Source organism: Choloepus didactylus, chromosome Y (assembly GCF_015220235.1).
Source record: "Choloepus didactylus isolate mChoDid1 chromosome Y, mChoDid1.pri, whole genome shotgun sequence".
Lineage (NCBI taxonomy): Eukaryota > Metazoa > Chordata > Mammalia > Pilosa > Megalonychidae > Choloepus > Choloepus didactylus.
In genome coordinates this window covers 29,092,716-29,114,312 of record NC_051335.1, presented here as the reverse complement: position 1 = coordinate 29,114,312, position 21,597 = coordinate 29,092,716, and the positions used below count along the sequence as shown (strand labels likewise).

At 36.2% G+C, this 21,597-nt stretch overlaps 1 protein-coding gene across 1 annotated transcript in view; it reads right to left on the bottom strand.

The window, feature by feature from the left end:
- THOC2 (THO complex 2) overlaps positions 1-21,597 on the bottom strand; it is a 175,998-nt gene that overhangs the window by 132,947 nt on the left and 21,454 nt on the right. The window contains exons 3-7 of the mRNA XM_037822774.1: positions 21,501-21,592; positions 18,704-18,755; positions 14,222-14,292; positions 12,694-12,815; positions 12,031-12,164 (exon numbers count right to left, since the gene is read on the bottom strand). Of these exons, the coding sequence (XP_037678702.1) occupies positions 12,031-12,164; positions 12,694-12,815; positions 14,222-14,292; positions 18,704-18,755; positions 21,501-21,592 (471 nt within the window). The remainder of the gene's footprint in view (positions 1-12,030; positions 12,165-12,693; positions 12,816-14,221; positions 14,293-18,703; positions 18,756-21,500; positions 21,593-21,597) is intronic.

The window sequence follows — 21,597 nt, the reverse complement described above, 5'->3', positions numbered from 1 at the left end:
TTTACAAAAAACTACAGGAATTAAGACAGTGTGCTAATGGCACAAGGACAGACATATAGATCAATGGAACAGAATTGCTATTCCAAAAATAAACCCACACATCTATGGTGAACTGATTTTCAACAAGGGTTACAAGACCATCCAATGGGGAAAGAACAGTATTTTCAAGAAATGATGCTGGGACACCATTCATGCAAAAGAATGAAAATGATTCTTACATCCTATCATATACAAAATAATTCAAAATAGATCAAAGACCTAAATGTAAGAGCTACACCTATAAAACTCTTACAAGAAAACATAAGACTAAAAATCCTTGCATTTCGCAATGGATTCTTTGATATGACTCTAAAACCCTGAGCAATAAAAGAAAAAAAAGATAAATTAGACTTCAACAAAATTAAAAACTTTTGGGCTTCAAAGGACACCACCAAGAAAGTGGAAAGAAAACTCATAAAATGGGATAAAATATTTGCGAGTTATAGAACAGATAAGAGACTTCTATCCAGACTAATGAACGCATACAACTCAATAATAAAAAGACAACACAATTAATAAATGGGCAATGGATCTCAAGGGACATTTCTCCAAGGAAGATATATAAATGGTCAAAAAGCAAATGAAAAAGATAACATACATCATTAATCATCAGGAAAACAAAAATGAAAACAAGATACCACTTCACATACATGAAGTATGTGAATCAGAAGGTCAGATGACAAGTGTTGGTGAGGATGTAGAGAAACTGGAATCCTCACACAGTGCTGGAAGGAATGCTAATGGCCCAGCCACTGTGAAAAAACAGTCTCATCATTTCTCAACAATTACACCAAGTTGCCATATGACCCAGAAATTCTACTGCTAGGTATATACCCAAGAAAAAAGAAAACCTAAGTTAATGCAAAAACTTGTACATAAATGCTTATAGCAGCATTATTTATAATACACAAAAGGTAGAAACAGTCCAAATGTCTATCAACTGACAAAAGGATAAACAAGATGTGATATATATCCAGACAAGAATATTTTTGGCCGAAAAAGAAATGAAGTACTGATACCTGCTACAACATGGATCAACCTTGAAAAACATTACACTAAGTGAAGGCAGCCAGTCATGAAAAAACACATTATATGATTCCATTCACACAAAATATCCAGAACAGGGGAATCTATAAAACAGAATAAAGATTATTGGTTGCTTAAGGCTAGTGGGAGAAGGTAGAAGTGTGAATGAAGGAACAGGAGGGCAATAACTAAAAATTATTTGTTTTTGAGGCGATGAAAATATTCTAAATTTGACTGTGATGGTGATTGCATATATCTTCGAATACTGCTTTACAAAATCTTGACACAGCTATTAATATACTGAAAAAATGGAAAGGGGAAATGTGGGGGGACATGGTTTAAGAGTTAAAGTCTGATATGCCACATGGTAGGAAGTCAATAGATAATATCTAAAATTAAGTCATTAAACAACAGCAATTAAGACATATTATTTTGAGTTATGGAGGTAAAAATAAATAGCTGAAAAGGTGAAAATAGATCCTTCAGGAAATCATAGTGGGGTGTCACTTCTTTAAAATGAAAAGCCTTTTAGTATGATTAAATTTCTTTAGCTGTGCTTATATACTACTTGATAAAAATAATTAAATTAGATTTAAAAGCATAGAAAAGGAAAGAAATTAGTACAGACTCCTTTATGTAGAAGGATTGTGCTACAATAAGCTGTTAATAAGCTAATCACAAACTTTGAACAAGGTTTGTAGAAATGCCTTTCCATGATCTCTGGGTTAGGAATGTGAATATCCAAGAGATCCATGTTCATTTTTAGATTTCAAATTGTTCTCATAAATTTTAAAGGTATGTAAAAATGACCCTCAAATGAAGGGAACAAACCCAAGTGTGCTGGTTTGAATCTATTTTGTCCCGCCAAAAGCCATGTTCTTTAATGCAATCTTGTGGGAGCAAACTTATTATGGATGGGATCTTTTGATTAGATTGTTTCCATGACGGTATGACACACCCAATGGTGGGTGAGGCCTTTTGATTAAATTATTTCCATGGTGGTGTGACCCGCCCAATAAGGGTGGGTCATGATTAGTTTACCGGAGTCCTTGAAAAGGGCTCCGGGAGAGGAGCTCAGAGAAGCTGAGAGAGACATTTTGGAGACAAGCTAAGACATCTAATCAAGAGTTTGCCCCGGGGAGAAGCTAAGAGCCGACACAGACCCAGACGCTTGGAGACGCTGGGAGATACAGACAGAAAGTTATGTGGAGATGCTAAGCTAAGAAATGAAGCCCAGAATTTTCCCTGGAGAAGCTAAGAGGGGACCCCCAGCACTTAGAGAGAAACGCCCTGGGAGAACAAGCAAGGATGCACAGAGGCTGAGAGAGAGAATCTGAGAGAGAGAGAGAAGCCCGGAAATATTTTGGAGAAAGCCATTTGAAACCAGAACCCAGGAGCCAAGGACCAGCAGATGCCAGCCATGTGGCTTCCCAGCTAACAGAGGGAATGCCATCGTCCTTTCTTCAGTGAAAGTATCCTCATGTTGATGCCTTAGTTGGACAATTTTATGGCCTTTGAACTATAAATTTGTAACCTAATAAACCCCTTTTAGAGATGCCAATCCATTTCTTGTATTTTGCATAATGGCAGCTTTAGAAAACCAGAACACCATGCTATCTAAAACTTACTCTGGAAGATCACTTCATTAATTACTCCAGCTCCACCAGATTTCCCCCTAATCTTCAGCTGAAACGTCCACCATGATACCTGGCACATAGTGGGGGGGACTGGCTTCACCATCCACAAGCCAAATTTGGCTGCCAACAGCTTTGAATGATCTGTGAGCTAAGAATGGGTTTTAAATTTTTAAAGGTTAAAAAAAATCAATTCTTCAACAAATGGGGCTGAGAGAACTGGATATTGATATCCAAAAGAATGAAAGAGGACCCCTACCTCACACTCTACACAAAATTAACTCAAAGTGGATCAAAGACTTCAATATAAGAGATAGTACCATAAAACTCCTAGAAGGTAATGTAGGGAAACATCTTCAAGACCAAGTATTAGGAGGTCGCTTCTTAGACCTTACACCCAAAGCACAAGCAATGAAAGAAAAAAAATAGATAAATGGGAACTCCTCAAAATCAAAAGCTTTTGTACCTCAAAGGAATATGTCAAAAAGGTGAAGAGAAAAGCAATGCAATGGGAGAAAATATTTGGAAACCATGTATGTTATAAGAGACTGATACCTTGCATATACAAAGAAACCCTACAACTCAACAACCATAGTACAAACAGCCCAATTATAAATTGGGCAAAAGATATAAAAAGCCTTTTCTCTGAAGAGGAAATACAAATGTCTAAAAAATACATGAAAAAATGTTCAGCTTCACTAGCTATTAGAGAGATGCAAATCAAGACCACAATGAGGTATCATCTCACACCAGTAAAAATGGCTGCCATTAAATGAACAGGAAACAACAAATGCTAGAGAGAATGTGGAGAATTTGGAACTCTTATTCATTGCCACTCTGGAAGACAATGTGGCAGTTCCTCAGAAAACTAGATACAGAGTTTCCCTATGATCCAGCAATTTCACTTCTTGGTATATACCCAGAAGATCTGAAAGCAGTGACACACACAGGTATTTGCACCCCAATGTTCACAGTAGCACTGTTCAACAGATGAGTAGCACTGTTCAACAGATGAGAGGATAAACAAAAGGTGGAATATACACATGATGGAATACTACGCAGCAGTAAGAAGGAACAAGGTTATGAAATATATGACAACATGGATGAACTTTGATGACATAATGCTGAGTGAAATAAGGCAGACACAAAAGGAGAGAAACTGTGTGTTTCCACTAATGTGAACTCCATGAAAAATCTAAAATAAGTGTCTTATAATGTAGAATACAGAGGTCCTCAAGATGGTCAGAAGCTAATGAAGGGGGAATTATAATCTAATATGTACAGATTTGATGAGGGCGAACTTAATGGTATGGGAATAGTCAGGTGTGACTATGGTTCGTTAATGGGACCGTAAGTATCAGTGATGCACTGGAGGCAAACGTGTTTGTAAATGGTTGTTTAAAGGCATGTAACCCACAGAGTAGCACCACAAACCTAAGTAAATGTCAGCATGATATACTTGAAAGGTATGACACTGGTGTAGATGGTTAACAACAGATTGGTATTGTAACACTACCCATTACATACGAAAGACTATATTTAATAGTAGTATCTCACCAACCCTACACTAATACTAGGGATGAATAATTAGCAGCTGGTAAGAGCTCTGGGATGTATTATGTTATGATGATTGCTTAAAGTTGAGAGTGATATGATTGTACAACTAAGTGAAACTGAGTGAAGATAATGTAAGAAACTGACTATCTTGGGATAGAAAACGTATCAAGTGAAATTACGAACCCACTACTTAATAAATCAAGTCCTCAACCTGAGACTTGCTCTTGTGAAATTTAGGGTTGTAAATGGGAGGCTGAGCTCTCCTATAATTATATCTAAGAGTCACCTCCAGGAAACCTCTTTTGGTTGCTCAGATGTGGCCTTTCTCTCTCTAAGTGCAACTCAGCAAATAAATTCATTAACCTCACCCCTCCCCCTCATGATAGACGTGACTCCCAGGGGAATGAGTCTCCCTGGTGACATGGGACATGACTCCCAGGAATGAGCCTGTCTCTGACAGCAAGGGATTGAAAATACCTACTTGACCAAAAGGGGGTGGGGGGGGGTGGAAGGTATCAAGCTGAGGTCACAGTGGCTGACATCCCAAATAGAGTCGAGAGGCTATCCTGGAGGTTTCTCTTATGCAAGCTTCAGCTAGACATCCCAAATGGCCACAGTATACCATGCCCTTACCAAAAGTACTCCCCAAATACCTAGTTTCCTACCTGAGATTCTATATAAGATTCACTCGCTAAGTTTTATCTCTCAGAAACTTAAATCCACCAGAGTGTTCCTATGCCAGACAAGTCCTAAAACCCAGAGGCAACAGCCTTTTTAAGAACAACAATCAGATGCAACCCCCTTCCCCACCCATACTGTCGACACCCCCTTTCAATATGAACAAGTTAGGGTGCCCATTGTCTAGACACCCCTGAAGATGGACAAAGAGATTGAGAGGAAGGGGTAGCAACAAAAAAGATAGGATTTAACAAAGGTCTCTGAATAGTGAAACTTTATATAAATATACATATATTTAGATGCCGGGGTGTTGGAATAACTGGAAGGAAGTAAATGGCATGGTGGAACTGTAACTTATAACATCCTTTGAAATCTGCTCTATAGCCACTCACTGAATTGTGCTTTGAAAGTCTTTACCTTTCTGTACATACTTTATATTGCATAATGGGGAAAGAACTGAGACTATGGAACTGTAACCCATAACAATTTTTTTTAAATTACCTATATAACTGCTTGTTGGGTTGTACATCGAAAGTTAACACCCTTTTGTATGTATATTTTACAATAATGGAAATAGTTGAAGCCATGGAAAAAAAAACTCTAAGTGAACAAAATAAATCAGAATAACATTTTTGACATGTGAAAATAATATGAAATCCAAATTTCAGCATCCATAAATTAACTTTTTTTGAAATGTGGTCACACTCACTCATTTACCTATTATTTCCAGCTGCTTTCATTCTATAACAGCAGAGCTGAGTAGCTGAGAAAGAGACCAAAAAGCCTGCAAATCCTAAAGTACTTACTATCTGGCCCATTATAGAAAAAGTTTGCTGACCCCTGCTAGACGCCCAGTGCTAGCACAGATGTAAACAAAAACCCATTTGTATACTGGAGTCAGGGTCAGGAAAAGAACCACTTTCTGTGGGCCCAGTAAACTGTATCAGCCTAAAAATCTTATAACTAAACTTAAGTTTTCATAGGATAAAAATTTTGTGCTGGAAAACCCAAGATGGCGGCTAGGTAAGACAGGGCAAAAAAACACCACCATGAAAAATACTAGATAAAAGCCAGAAAATGACCCAGAACACGAGTTCCAGTGATGCACCAGCCAGACAAGGTCTACTAAATCCACAGGAATCATGCATTTGGTGAAAATGGGAGTCTGCATTCTGAAACGAGTGAGTAAGCCAGCTGAAAGTCCAGCGGCCGTGCTGTGGTGTGTGGAAACTGTGGGTTGGCGTCTGGAGATGGACTAGTTCTTTAAAAAAAAAAAAAAAACCTGGGCCCAACTTCGGATACAACAGTGAGAACTGCACAGTGAAGGCCCCTTGCAACCATGTCACCAGCGGGCTGGAGGCGCTCCTGCCTGAGGCCAGACCCATAGCCCAGAGCCACGCCAAGGGTCACAGTGTGATGGGGAGTGTTTACCACAGCACCATGCACACACCACAATATCAGCCGTGGGCAGTGGCCTTTAGTGCACCCACAGCTAATTGTCCCAGAGCTGGGAAAGCGGAGCTGTGTGAAGAGGGGGAAATTAACACGCCCCATTCAACCATCTTTACAGCAGGCTGGGAATGCCCCTGCACAGCTGAGCAGCCCAGAGCTTTCCTGGAGGGCCGGCATGTACTTGTGACATGGAGCAGCCTTCCCTCAGCAGGGGTCCTGGAAGAGCACGGCTGAGAAAGGAGACCCGCTCAGAAATCCCAGGGACCCCACGCCAGTGCCAGGGACGTGTGGGTCAGCAGCAGAGACATCTGTGGCAGGACTGAAGTGAAGGCTTGGACTCTTGCAACAGCCTTAAATCTCCGGAAACACCTAGGAGGTTAGATTATTAAAGCTGCCTTGCCTCCCTGAACGCTCAAACACATACCCCACATTCAGGGCAGACAGCACCAACAACACACCCAAACTTGATGCACCAACTGAGCCCCTCAAGAATCAGATCCCCACACACCACAAAGACAAAGTTGGGGAGAACAGACTTGAGGGGAATAAGTGACTTGCGGATGCCATCTGCTGGTCAGTCAGAGAAAGTGTATGCCACCAAGCTGTAGATTTTACAAATTAGAGATTGGTAGTTTTTAGACCCTGAAAGAACCCTATCAAGTAAAGCAAATGCCAAGAGGCCAAAAACAACAGAAAATCTTAAAGCATATGCTAAAACCAGACGATACAGAGAACCCAAATCCAAACACCCAAATCAAAAGATGAGAAGAGACACAGTACTTGGCGCAATTAATCAAAGAACTAAAGAGAAACAATGACAGCATGGCACAGGATATAAGGGACATGAAGAAGAGCATGGCACAGGACATACAGCACATAAAGAAGATCCTAGAAGAGCATAAAGAAGAAATTCCAAGAGTAAATAAAAAAATAGAAGATCTTATGGAAATAAAAGAAACTGTTGGCCAAATTAAAAAGACACTGGATACTCATAATACAAGACTAGAGGAAGCTGAACAACGACTCAGCATCCTCGAGGACCACAGAACAGAAAATGAAAGAACAAAAGAAAGAATGGGGAAAAAATCGAAAAAATCGAAATGGATCTCAGGGATACAACAGATAAAATAAAACATCCAAATTTAAGACTCATTGGTGTCCCGGAAGGGGAAGAGAAGGGTAACGGTCTAGAAAGAGTATTCAGAGAAATTGTTCGGGAAAACTTCCCAAACCTTCTACACAATATAAATATACAAAGCATAAATGCCCAGCAAACTCCAATAGAATAAATCCAAATAAACCCACTCCAAGACATATTTTGATCAGACTGTCAAATACTGAAGAGAAGGAACAAGTTCTGAAAGCAGCAAGAGAAAAGCAATTCACCACATACAAAGGAAACAACATAAGACTAAGTAGTGACTACCCAGCAGCCACCATGGAGGCGAAAGGCAGTGGCATGACGTATTTAAAATTCTGAGAGAGAAAAATTTTCAACCAAGAATACTTTACCCAGCAAAACTCTCCTTCAAATTTGAGGGAAAGTTTAAATTTTTCACAGACAAACAAATGCTGAGAGATTTTGCTAATAAAAGACCTGCCCCACTTCAGCTACTAAAGGGAGCCCTACCAACAGAGAAACAAAGAAAAGAGAGAGAGAGAGAGAAATTTAACAGACATATATAGAACATTACATCCCAGATCACCAGGACACACATTCTTCTCTAGTGATCACAGATCTTTCTCCAGAATAGACCATATGCTGGGACATAAAACAAGCCTCAATGAATTTAAAAAAAAATTTGAATTTATTCAAACCACATTCTCTGACCACAGTGGAATACAAACAGAAGTCAATAACCATCAGAGACTTAGAAAATTCACAAACATCTGGAGGGTAAAAATGAGGGAGAGATGAAAACATTCCCAGATAACCAAAGCTGAGGGACTGCATCACCAGTAGATCAGTCCTTTAAGAAACGCTAAAGGGAATTGAGCAGGCTGAAAGGAAGAGACACTAAACAACTGACTGAAACCACATGAAGAAATAAAGATTTCCAGTAAAGATCACATGGCAAATATAAATACCAATACTACTGTATTTTTGATTTGTAACTCCACTATCTACTTCCTACAGGATATAAAATAAATAAAATGTAGTGATAAATCAGTGGTTTTGGACTCAATGTAAAATATGTAATTTTTGACAAGAACTACATAACAGTGGGGGAATGGAGGAGTAAAGGTACATAGTTTATGTGTCCTACTGAAGTTAAGTTGGTATCAAAGAAAAACAAGATTGCTATAGACTTAAGAGGTTAAATTTAAGCCCCATGGTAAACACAAAGAAAGTATCAGAGAATATCACCATACAGATGAAAAGTGGAGTATGGGTTACAAGAAGTGGGGGAAGGGGCAATGGGGAGTTAAGAAATGAGTGTAGGGTTTCTGTTTGGGGTAAAGGAAAATTTCTAGTAATGGATGGTTGGAAGGTGACAGCATTGCAACATTCTAAATGTGATTAATCCCACTAATGGAATGCTTGGGAGGAGCTGGAATGGGAAGATTTAGGCTGTATATGTTTCCACAAGTGAAAAAAAAAAAAAAAAAAACGACAGTCTAAATAGATAACGACAATTAAAAGCCAAGGATGATCCTGAATGGGATCTGAGGATGGAGAGGAGGCTCAAAGGGACACAGTTGGGACATAAGAAAAAAAAGGAAATACAGAATGTAAGCTTTGTATCAATGTTGAATTTCTTGAACTTCTTAGCTGCGCTTAATGGGAATGCATAAAAGAATGTTCTTGTTCATGGGAAACGTATATGTGAATTATATTGTTTGTTCAAAGATGTGTGCAGCTTGCTCTCATATGTTCAGAAGACAGAGCAATAGATGATGGATGATAGGGAGGGAGGGAGGGAAAGAAAGAAATGGTGGTGTGACAGGATGTTAAAGTTGGCGGATCGGGGTATCGGGGGAGGGGGGTCGGGGTATGCTGGAATTCTGTGTATGGGGTTTGTATTGTTTTTGCAGCTGTTCCTAAAAGTTTGAATTTATTTCAAAATAAAATTTAAAAAAAAATTATGTGCTATGTAAGGTCCTCAATTGTTTTTCTTTTTACTTTATCTTCCTATTTTGTTTCCCAGCAAAACACCTAGGTGTGGTAAATAGAATACCCCATATATAACCCAGGTAGAAACCTGGGGAAATAAGGCAGTTAAGTGACCTGACAAACACAAAGAGCATACTTTATAATACTAATGAGGGTTTCCTCTTGACCTACAGGCTCCCCATAAGGGTAAGGTATAGAAGTATTTGTTCCTATAGCAATAGCTGGCTGGGCTTAAGGAGAAAAGCAAACTGGCTATACAACATCTAGCCTAGACCAGTATGTGGTCATACAATCAACTAAGTACATGGCAGGACACAAGGAAACACAAAGATACATATATAGCAAAGTAGTACTCACAAGTTTCTCAAGCTAGTCTAAAATGCTGCAGGAAAAATGCAGAATCTACCCAGGGAAGAATGGAAAGGAATCCCTACTAGGAGGATTTAAAAAATGGGTCATAAGGAATGAAATTCTCATACATGTTAAGTGGATGAACCTGGAAAATATTATGCTGAGTGAAACAAGCCAGATACAAAATGACAAATACTATATGACTTCACTTATATGAGATACCTGAATAAGCAAATTCATAGACAGACAGATTACAGTTTACCAGGGGCTAGGGGAGGGGAGAATGGGTATTATTGCTTATTGAGTATAGAGTTTCTGTAGGGGGTGATAAAAATGATTTGGTAATGGATGGTGATGGCAAACCTGTGAATGCAATATCACTGAATTACACACATGGAAGTGGTTAAAATGGGAAATCCTGTGTATGTAACCACAATAACATTTTTAAAAATCGTTCACTCGATTGTATAAAAATGTAGCTTATGAGGGGTAACAATGTGATTGGGAAAGCCACATGGACCACGCTCCCCTTTGTCCAGTGTATGAATGGATGAGTAGAAAAATGTGGGGCAGGAAAAAAAAGGCACCCAGTGTTCTTTTTTAATTGTTTTTTCACTTTAATTTTAATTCTTACTATTTTTGTGTGTGTGGTAATGAAAATGTTCAAAACTTAATTTTGGTGATGAACACACAACTATCTAATGGTACTGTGAACAACTGAATGTATGCTTTGTATGACTGCATGGTATGTGAATGTATCTCAATAAAATTGAATTAAAAAAATAAAAAATAATAATAGTGGGGTATATGGGGGGAAATATACCTATTGTAAACTATGGACTATAGCTAACAGTAATAATTTAATATTTTTTCATCAACAGTAACAAATGTACTACACCAGTACTACGGATCAATAATGGGGAGGGGATAAGGGGTATGGGAGGATTTGGGTTTTCTTTTTTATTTCTTTTCTGGAGTAATGAACATGTTTTAAATTGATCACTGAAATGTATACACAACTATGTAATGATACTGTATACTTTGGATGTTTGCATGGTGTGTGACTATATCTCAATAAAATTGCATTTTAAAAAAACGGTTCACTGCCACATAGGTAAGCAAGGGCCCTGTAGCACTAGGAGGCCACCAGTCTTGGTGTAATATTAACAACACAAGGAAGTAGCAAAGAGAGTAGATCAGCTGACAAAACCAGGTTTACCTTCAAGGAAAAGGGTAAAATTAAACTAAAAGCTCTTTACCTTCTGTAATTGTTAGTCGCCAAGAACCTAAGCTAAGAACAAGCATGACTAGTAAATATAATCAGAGGAAGGAGATAAGGATTGGGATACCAACTCTCTCTTTCTTAGTCATACATAAACTCTAAAAACAGGGAAAAAGAACTGAGAAGCTCATCAGCATTCCCTAACATACAACCAGTGAGGCAGGGAATATGACTTCTCTGACAGGTTTCAAAACCTATGACACCTAGGCTATCTTATACCTAAGACACCAAAACACCTAAGAAAAGATGGCAAAAAACCTTTCCGTCTTTGAAAAACAATCAGGATTATCCTATTTTTCTATCTTCATTCCTACTTTCTATAGAAGTCAACCATTTCCTCCAATGCAAATAAAAAGAAAAAAATGTTAAAGAAACTGTATTTAAAAGGGAGATAGGATAACACTTTCCTTATCTGATATACTTTTACAACATCTGCTGCACTTACCTTAAGGGGCTGTTGTAAAAATAAAATACAATGCATATCAAAGTCCCTTATAAAGGTATTTTAAAATCAAGTTCAAAAGAACTTAAAATTAAGCTCAAAAGTATCTCCAAGTTTCAAGAGCTCACTCAAGATTTTATTAAAGTTTTCACATTTGTGTATTTTCTGCCCTCTACAAAATGACTGGGAAATAGTTCAAAATTAAAGATAGAAATACTAGGGAGAGCAGAAGTAATACAAATGCACAGGTAACGGGATAAAAAAACTTTGATTCACCTCAAATTTTATTATGTATTACTGATCAAATCATAAACTTATAAGCTAGAAACTGTTCTCATTTCTTAACTGAAGAAAATGTATATGGAATGTACTCACTTTGTGTTTATGGATATTCTCCAGCAATTTAAAAACTACATCTCAATAATAACACATATTACACAGACACATGTCTTACCTATTAAAGATTTGATGTTTTCTAAGATTAAATCACTGGTAATATTTCCAGATAAATCTTGTCCCAATTCAGCTATCAGCTTGGCATAACCTTCATTCTCTTCTCTTAACAAATTGAATTTCTGCTGCTTATAACTGAAAAATATCATTAAGGGAAAAAATTTAATTTCAATTAAACTTGCATAAGAGTAGTATATTCTACTCATTGAATTTTATCTAACTTACAATAATTGTAAGAACAGGTGTTGATAGTTTACCTCTTTGTGTATCATTTAGGGTAGAAAATAAAAGGTGGATCATAAAAGACAACCCAACATTAATTACATGGAGAAAACCAGTAGCATGAGGAAAGAATATTGCTACGCAAGAAGGAATAACATACCACTATTTCCATCACTAAGAATATACTCTAGAATATAGCCTTAGTTGTAAATTATTTTATTGGTAATAATAAGAGCAATGAATATTATTTTAACTTCTAATACGGATAAAATTAGCATCAGCTTCAGAAAGTTCACTGCTGCCTCAATTTTAGGCCACTTTTAGAAGGCAAAAAATCACGAGGCACATGCTTCAAAAAAAATCTCAAACTGCCAGCATTCAAAATGAATACTAGAAAACATACTCAGTTACTAGATCTGCAACAAAAGATACATGCACTTACAAGAGTTTTGTCTTGATTTTAACTGACTTTTGATTGAATTGCTGGGATTGTCTGATAAGCCCCAATGATTCCAGTGTTTCTGGATCCAGGCATTCCTTTAGAACTGTGTCTGAAACTAAATACTGTGTTAAAAAATATTAAAGGCCATTTATTCCTCAGTATTCCAACACATATCCATAATCTTAAATAAACTGAAAGTGACTTTTCCCAAATAAGAGCATAAAAATCACATTCTTAAAACAACTTATAATTTATAGTTTATAAAAAGGCTTAAGAACTTCAGTTATGATTAAAATTTGAATCTGTCTTCAAAGTAGAATACAGGTTACCAGGGTGGGGAGAGGGGGAACAGGGAATTAATGCATAATGGGTGTAGGGTTTTTATTTGGGGTGATGGGAAAATTCTGGTAACAGCGGTGACAGTAGCACAACATTGGGAATGTGACTAAGTCCACTGGATGGCATGCATGGGAGTGGTTAGGATGGGAAAGTTTATGCTACATATATGAGCAACTAAAGAGACAATGGCAATTAAATGCAATACATGATCCTAGACTGGATCTAATAATGGAGAAAAGGCCCCAAAGGACATTATTGGGGGAAAATTGGAATACAGACTATAAGCTTTATATCAATGTTAAATTTCTTGAACTTTGATAGCTGCACTTAGGGTGGTTACATAAGTCAATATCCTTATTCTTAAGAAATGTATGCTCAAGTATTAAGTGTTCAAGGAGTACAATATATATAACCTATTCTCAATGGTTTAGAAAATATATTAATTGATAGACACAGTTAAAATGATACAACAAATGTGGCAAAATGTTAAAATTAGTGGATATGGGTATCTGGGTGGGGATGTATGCTGAAGTTCTCTGTACGGGTTTTGTATTATTTTTGTACTGTCCTATAAGTTTGACATTATTACAAAATAAAACGTTTAAAAAAATTCAGTCTGTCACCTGAATTTTCATTTAAGATAATAGAGCACTTCAGTTTTCTTTAGTTTCTACTGTAAGTCAAATTCTAGTACAACAAAGACAAGGACATTCTTTCAGGTTGAGTAATAGCATTTTTCCTTGGTTCTAAATTTATGAACATAAAATGGTTTACTAGACAACGATTATGACAAGTTCTAGAATTTATTATTTTTAAACTAATTCCATTCTTTTTCCCCTTGCCCAATAAAGTTAATGAAAATTAGTGGTTTAAAAGCTGTCCACATAATTTCTATTCACTTTATGCTTATCTTTTTCTTCATTAGGCACTTGCTAAAATATTAGACCAGGAATATCGCTGAAAAGTCTTATACACATAAATAGTTTAAGTGATATGATAGCATGCCTATATTTCACAGAAATAATTAGCATGTCTATTTTCACAAAACATTCTATTTCAAAAACCAAATCTCACCTTATAATGAATGGTCACCTGAATGTCAATATCCTCCTCCATTAACATGATTAACTGCAATTACAAAACTGTTCAATGCAAAATTTAGACAGGGAAAGTATTTTTTAAAACTTACCAAACATGCTAATACCAACTGTGTAAAACAGTCTCTCTTGCTTTTTTCTTCTAAGCAATTTGTCTCAATATCTATAATAATGAAAAAAAAAGAAGTCTGATTGTTTTTTCCTAGACTTCCCCTAGCTCTATAGTAAGATACTTATTTTCTTTAAATCTAGCTAATTTTAAAACGCCTCATTCTGATTTTAGAGAAATTTAAAACTGTGGTAAACATCAGATGGTCTTCCTATGCATGTGAATGATAAGAATTAATTTCTCCTGATAATGGAGAGTGACTTGATACTCTCTAACCTAGCTCTCTGTGACCTATGGCATATCAACAAAATGGTAAGTCATTATACAGTAGCTACCTACTATGGCACTAGAAAAAACGAAGTTTCAAAAAAAGACTATTCTCATAAGTGGAAATATCCAACAAAGTTTAAATGACCATTTGTCAGAGATGCTAAAATAGATTCCTTCTTGGGTAGAAAGTTGAACTCTTCTAACTCTAAAGATCCTATTTCTCATGAAGACCAAACCCTTGACCCTGGTCACCTGGTATCATGTTCCATGCTCCAACTAAGCTACCTGTCCAACACCACTATGAAAAGATAGTAGTAAAAGATAGTTTTAAAATCCTATTTTGAAACACATTTCTATTCAGTAAACAAAAACTTATTCAAGATTTTTCTAAAATGTTAAAGAAAACTGAGTCCACCTTGAGTTTCAGTAAATTTAAAAATGTGTCAAATAATTTTCTGACGTGAGCTGCGAAGGAAATAAAGTAACTAGCTCTAAACATCAAGCATCAGAAATTTCAACCAGGATTGGCAGGATTACAAGACTGATCTCAAGATTAATGCTTTAACTGATTATGTACTATTACCCTATTTAGACATCAATTTATAATTTAGAATGTGCCATAAAGAAAGAAGCACTGGTTTTAATGAAGTAAAAAACTGTCCTCTAAATGTTCTCCCCAAACAACAGACATTCTACCACTGCCTTCCTTCAGTTTAACTTCTACTGCCATCACTGAAAATCAAAAGAAAAGGCAATTTATCCTTAAACATATCCACATTTTCCTGTCCCTTTTCCTCTTTCCCTTCTAGGTCAGTGCCATTTTCCCCATATCCTGGCCACCAGTAACAAAGCACAGTCAGCTCAAGTGTATTAAGGGAGCATCTGGGTATAACCCACATATGTATCCGAAGTAAACTGCAGTACAATCTCAATTTCTCATTAAGGCTTTTCATCTATCTGTGAGTGTCTATCTAATCAATCTTTTCCAGGGACTCCTAGTTGTCACTCTGTTACCTGGTCTTTCAGTCCCTTCAATATATACTGATCTTGACAGGTTGGGACAAAACTGCACTCATTCTTTTAGCCAACCTCTATCTACTCCAGATCCCTTAAGTCCCTGAGTTCTAACCTCCATATACCTAAGATTAGGGAACCTAGGTATCAGGTTCATCGTCATCTGCTTCAAGTCTCCTTTCCTCTTAGCCATCTGACCTGATTAAGAAACCATCCTCTCAGTTCTGACCATAACAGGAAATGCTTAATAGGACCTCAGTAAATTTCTTAACTGAGATATCTCAACAATCAATACAGACTTCCATTATCCCAACTATGCTTTTCCTATTTTATTTATTCTTTCTGTTCTAATTCTTAAAACTATTTTAATAGACTCACTCATTATCCCTTGTGAGAATAAGATTAAGTTTAGCTTTCACACAGGGTGGGGGCAGCTCGGGGGGATGGCAAAGGGTCAGGAAGCCAAGCCGTAGTCAGTGGCCAGTCCTCCTGCTTATCCACCCACTGTCCTTGCAAGGTGGAAACTTGGGGGTGGAGTCTCCTAAAATAGCCTCATAATTTGTCATCAACTGGCTCTGCAGTTAAGGAGCAAAGGAAAAAGGCCACGTACGCATAGGAGTGGTGTCAGTGTCTTATATGGACATAACGGTTACAGTCAAGGGTGGAGACTTGTTTCAAATGTTTCTTGTTTGCACAGGTTGCTTGTTTTAAATCTGTGCAGGTTAGTTAGGCCTGTTGAATAGGCTGTAACTCTGGAGTATCCAGCCAATGGAGAAATGGGAGGGACTTGCGTGTTAGGCTCAGGGAGCAAATAGTGCTGCGTTCTACAGTTTGGCGCGCCAACCACATTTTGGTTGGGTGCCCATTCTTGCAAGATCATGAATAAATTCTTTCCTTCTCCACCATCAGGTGAGCATTTATTCCTTTTAAGGTATAGTGCTTGTTTCTCATACCCTGTCTCTTCTACCCTGAATCAGCACTTAATAAGTTCTCTTTAATATGCCCATTTCCAACTCTAGTCCCGGGTATCACTAACCACCTATCTCAGCTCAGAGGTCCCATCAGCCCACCAAGTTATATCAGACTCCCCTTTCAGGCTAATACAGCACTCAGGTCCCCCAAGTATATGACTAAGTCTTTTACAGAAAACTGTTACATGAACCTGCAAAGTACAACACTGATTTCCCTTATAACTGCTAAAATATCAGAAAAACAACATGATACAGTAAAAAGATCATGGGCTCTGGAGCCAGAGACACAGGTTCAAATCCCAGTTTACTGGCTGTCTGGCCTTAAAAAATCACTTCTCTGGCTTCATTTTTCTTATGTGTAAACCTACCTTACAGAAGTTGCTGTGAGGATTAAAATGAAATTAAATTCTTAACATAATGCCTAAAACATTAGAAGGTGCTAAAGTTACAGAAAAAATGGTACCTATATTATTATGATGACTACCATTTATTATCAAAATTATCATCATTATTAGACATAGCTCATATTCTTACTCCTATCCCCCTACCTTGGTCTGGGGTCACCCTTGGATCATTTTTTTTTATGCCCAAAGGTGGGGGTGGGCGAGTGAGGGGGCAGGTGAGGGGAATTCTCTTTCCAAGTTTGCCATCTTAATCTTGTAAAAATGGACTGGAAAGGTTAAAAGAAATTTCCCAAGAGCAACCAGACATCATCTTCATGAATTCATGTTACCAGTAAAAAGCAATGACTTGTAAGAATAATTTACCTTATTCCAATCACATTACTAAATAACTATGATGGGAAAAGTATATCCTAATAAAATAAATCAATAAAGAAAAGAAATTACTAGAACTGGTAAGGTGTTAAGATTACCCATAGAAAGCTATAAATATACTCCTGACACTATTAAGGAACAACAGCTTCTACAAAATGTTACCTACAAAAATTTATAGTAAAAACAATTTTTGTTATACATATTTGTAACATAATGTAACATCTTTAGTGCCTGTTTCAAAAATTAAGCTTAAAAAGTTTCTTTAGCTGGCATACATCAATCCAATAGACAGGATGATCACATACTTTATCATTCAAACCAGGACAGTTTTGAGAGTCAAAGAGGGCACTATTAATAATCATGCCAAGGAAAACAAAACAAAATGGAAAATATGGACATCCCATCAACAGTCTGTTCTTTTCACTTATCACTCACCACTCACATACATTTTGACCTGTTCCCAACATTACTGCTCTTATGAAGTCTTAAACATCCTGAAGGATCAAACACCAGGCATTTATATTTACTGAAATCAAATTCCAGATTCTCAGTAAATCATTTCAATAACCTATCTAATTCTCTAGGAAATAAGATTAATGAGCTAAAATAATTCATTCCAGCTTGACAGACCCTCAGAGAAGATAAATCTTATTTTCAAAGTGAATATTATAATGTCTAGCAATGTTTTCTAACAGACTAAAAAATAAGGAAAGCCCAAAACTGGTGGGGAAAACTGCGCTCAAAGTTATTTTAATCCAGATCCAAAATCAGAGAAATAAATTTGTAATAGACATTATATTTTTTAAATCTACACTTCCCATGGAGGGATACTACCTTTTGCTCTAAGTCAAAGAAATATTCCTTTTTTATCTTGCATGAATTCTTATTTATTCTGGACAAATAGAGAAGTTGTTATTTCCAAAGCTGGTTTGTCATCCTCAAAACAAAAGTACTTTTGATTACTTTGGCTCTTCTTGCTCTTTCTAAAATTAAGAAGAATCAAAAGAGTACAATAGCAAAGTGAACATCTCAAGTGTCCTAAGTTTGAGATTCTGACATCATTCACTGATACTCTCCACTCAATAAGATTAATTTCTTGGTTACTGCAATCTCCATAACTCACACCAACCCAATGTCAAAAAAGCTAGTTTTACCTTAAATGACTTAATTTAGCTCAAATTTATATAAATATACATTGTTAAAAACCCAAATTACTTTAACTGTACTCTAACTCTAGTTTATAAACAGTGATTATATTGACATTTGACTTACAATACTATGTTCTCTATAAAGTAAAAAAACAATTTACTTCTAGATTTGCAGAATCATTTGTACATTTGTAAAATTCTAATTTGGAAGAACACTTTATTTAACATGGTGTATTAATTTACCAAACTGTATTTGTTACAGGTGAAATATAGGCTTAATACCTACCTAATATGCAGAATACATCAGCAAGAATGGAAGGCATATCCTCATGAAATTCCTAATTTAAAAAATACAATGATTCACAGTAAATACTAGAATAGCACACCAGCAAGTATTACGTTTCAGACTATCATTCTTTAGTAAAACAAAAAAATAAGCAAAACCCAAACCAAAACTCTTGAGAAATATTAAAATTCTTTGAGTTAAGTTTCATAATATATAGAACATAAATGGGGAGCTACCTGTTGAAAATATTTAAATATCTACCATGAAATACCTTGACAAAAAAATGGAAACCTAAAATAAGCATCTCAGAAAATATCAAAGAACACAAATGAATAATATTTTTCCCAGGAAATTTTGTTAGAAACGACTGGAACTTAGAGTACCTCACACCTACTCTAAAGCAAGACTGTTTAAAAAATGGTACATTTTTCCTTCCAAACTCTAAAAATCATAAAGGTATCAGAACATAACTCTTAAAAAACACACAAAAAATACAGACTACTGTTCTATACTTCAAAATTCCTTGAAGATGAAAATTAATTACCAAAACAGATCTTTATTTTCTTTATTCACTAATGTTCATAGCCTTTGGAGAAACTGACACAAATTCTTCCCTCATTTCTAGTGAAATTTCAGCATGCATTCTTTTTGTTTTGTTTAACGCACTTTATTGAGATAAATTCACATACCAATCATCCGAAGTGTACAATCAATTGTTCATAGTATCATCATATAGTTGTGCATTCATCACCACAATCAATTTCTTCAGCATTCATTCTTGATTTTTCCAACCCCACACCCAATTTTAAAGCCATTTCTCATTTGTAAAGATCACAGTTCAATTATTGCAATTAGTAGTTTGCTGGCACTATAGCAACCCTAAAATAAGCTTATTTTCACTTTTCAGGGACTAAAAGAAAGAAGTGTAATTCAAAAGAAACAGCAACTGCAAGGAGACACAAGATGTGCTTTTGTGTTGATAAAATAAGGGACAGTGTATAGTACTATGAGAAAGCCATGACATAGGCAATTAGTTGCAAAAGTATACATATTAAGTATGTTATCAAGGACTTAAAGGAAAGGGGGAACTAAGAACAGAATGCACGCAAGTAAAGTTCATTTGGACTATTCATTTTCAATAAAAAGGAAAAGAATTAGAATCAGATTGCCAATTCATAGAATCAAAGAACCTTAATTGTCAAATAGACTTTTATCTCAAGTTTCTCAAGGGCTATGAGCTCTGGCTTTTCTACTTGAATGCAAGTACTCAAGACTACCTGCAGTCTAGAAATTTAAGAGAGCAAGGTGAGTTTTCCAACACAGAACATAAGTTGTTTAGGAAATAGAACTACTCCAGCATGAACTAATGCTGCTGTTTTCAGCTACAGATGGTTTGCGAATATAAAGAAAACTCATACTGAACCCTTACTGCTCCAAGGTAAATATGCCTCCAACAAGCCTCAATATGGGGGGTGAAGGAGAACCACAACAAAACTTAGACGTTCTTTAAGACTATGCCTGCAAAAGCACAAGAATGATACAAAGGACATTACTCCAACCTAACAGAAAGTCCATGGAAGCTTAAAGCAGAAGCAAAATTTTGTTCTCACATAGTGAGCAACACCAAGAAGCCCCAGGTTCCAACTCAGTTAATACTTACGATGAAACTGTTCTCAACTGGGCAGACACTTTTATTTATACAAGCTCAAAAACTAGCCTAATAAAGCTTTGGTAATGAATGAAGGTGATGGTAGCACAACATTGTGAACATAATTAACAGCCCTGAATTGTGTATTTGAATGTAGTTAAAAGGGGAAATTTTAGGTTGCATATATGTTACTAGAATAAAAGTGAAAAAAAAAAAAAAAAGCAACAGGGCTGTACAACACCAACAGGAAACCCTAATATAAACCATGGACTATAGTTAAAAGCATAATTACAATAATATTCTTTCATCAATTGTAACAAGTGTATCACACTAAGGCAAGGTACTAATAATGGGGAGGTATATGGGACCTCTGCATTTTCTGCATGATTTTTCTGTAACTACCTTCTCTAATTAAAAAATAACAGCCTAATAATAACAGATTTGAATGTGTTTAATGAAAAAAAAAGTACCTGTAAAACTCAAACTTAATTACTGGTTTACAATAAATATCCTTACAATTTGGGAGCCCATCATTCAATTCAAGTACCAACCATGAAAAGGATCTGCTTTGAATCTAACTTAAATTCTCCAATAAATTAAAGTGAAAACAGAATAACCATTTAAAGGTTAAAAAACCTAACATTTTCTAGAACGAACAGCAAGCACATGAAAACTGACAGCAAGAAAATGTTCAAGCTTAGAGTGTAACCTCAGTTTAAAATAATTTAATCCTCAATTTTTAAAATGTATTTCCAAACATAACCACAAACAAAAGAAAACAACTTAATTGGAGAAAAACATTCTGGTCGACTTATTTTTTGGGTAGCATTTTTACATTAAGGACACCTTGATTTCATTACAATGAAGGCTTGTTTGTGTTTCTCTGTGTGCGTGTGTTTTGCCCTCTCAACTTGCCTAACATTTTCTCCTTTACTCACAACCAAAAAGACTACATCTTTATTTCTGTCTAGCCAAAATGGCTTTACCATTACCTTAAAAAACTCACTTCTATGATTTTGAATAAAATGAAATGCAAGTTATACACCTCAAGAATCTTTGTATCAATAGCAAAAAGGGATATGTAACAATTTTAAGTTAAATATACATACACACACACACACACACACACACACACACACACATACTTACACTAATGTCATTAAGAACATTAAATGCCTGTTCATGCTTTAGATTTCCTTTAATGACATGGTATGATAACTCATAGAGAGCTTGCTGGAAATCTGTG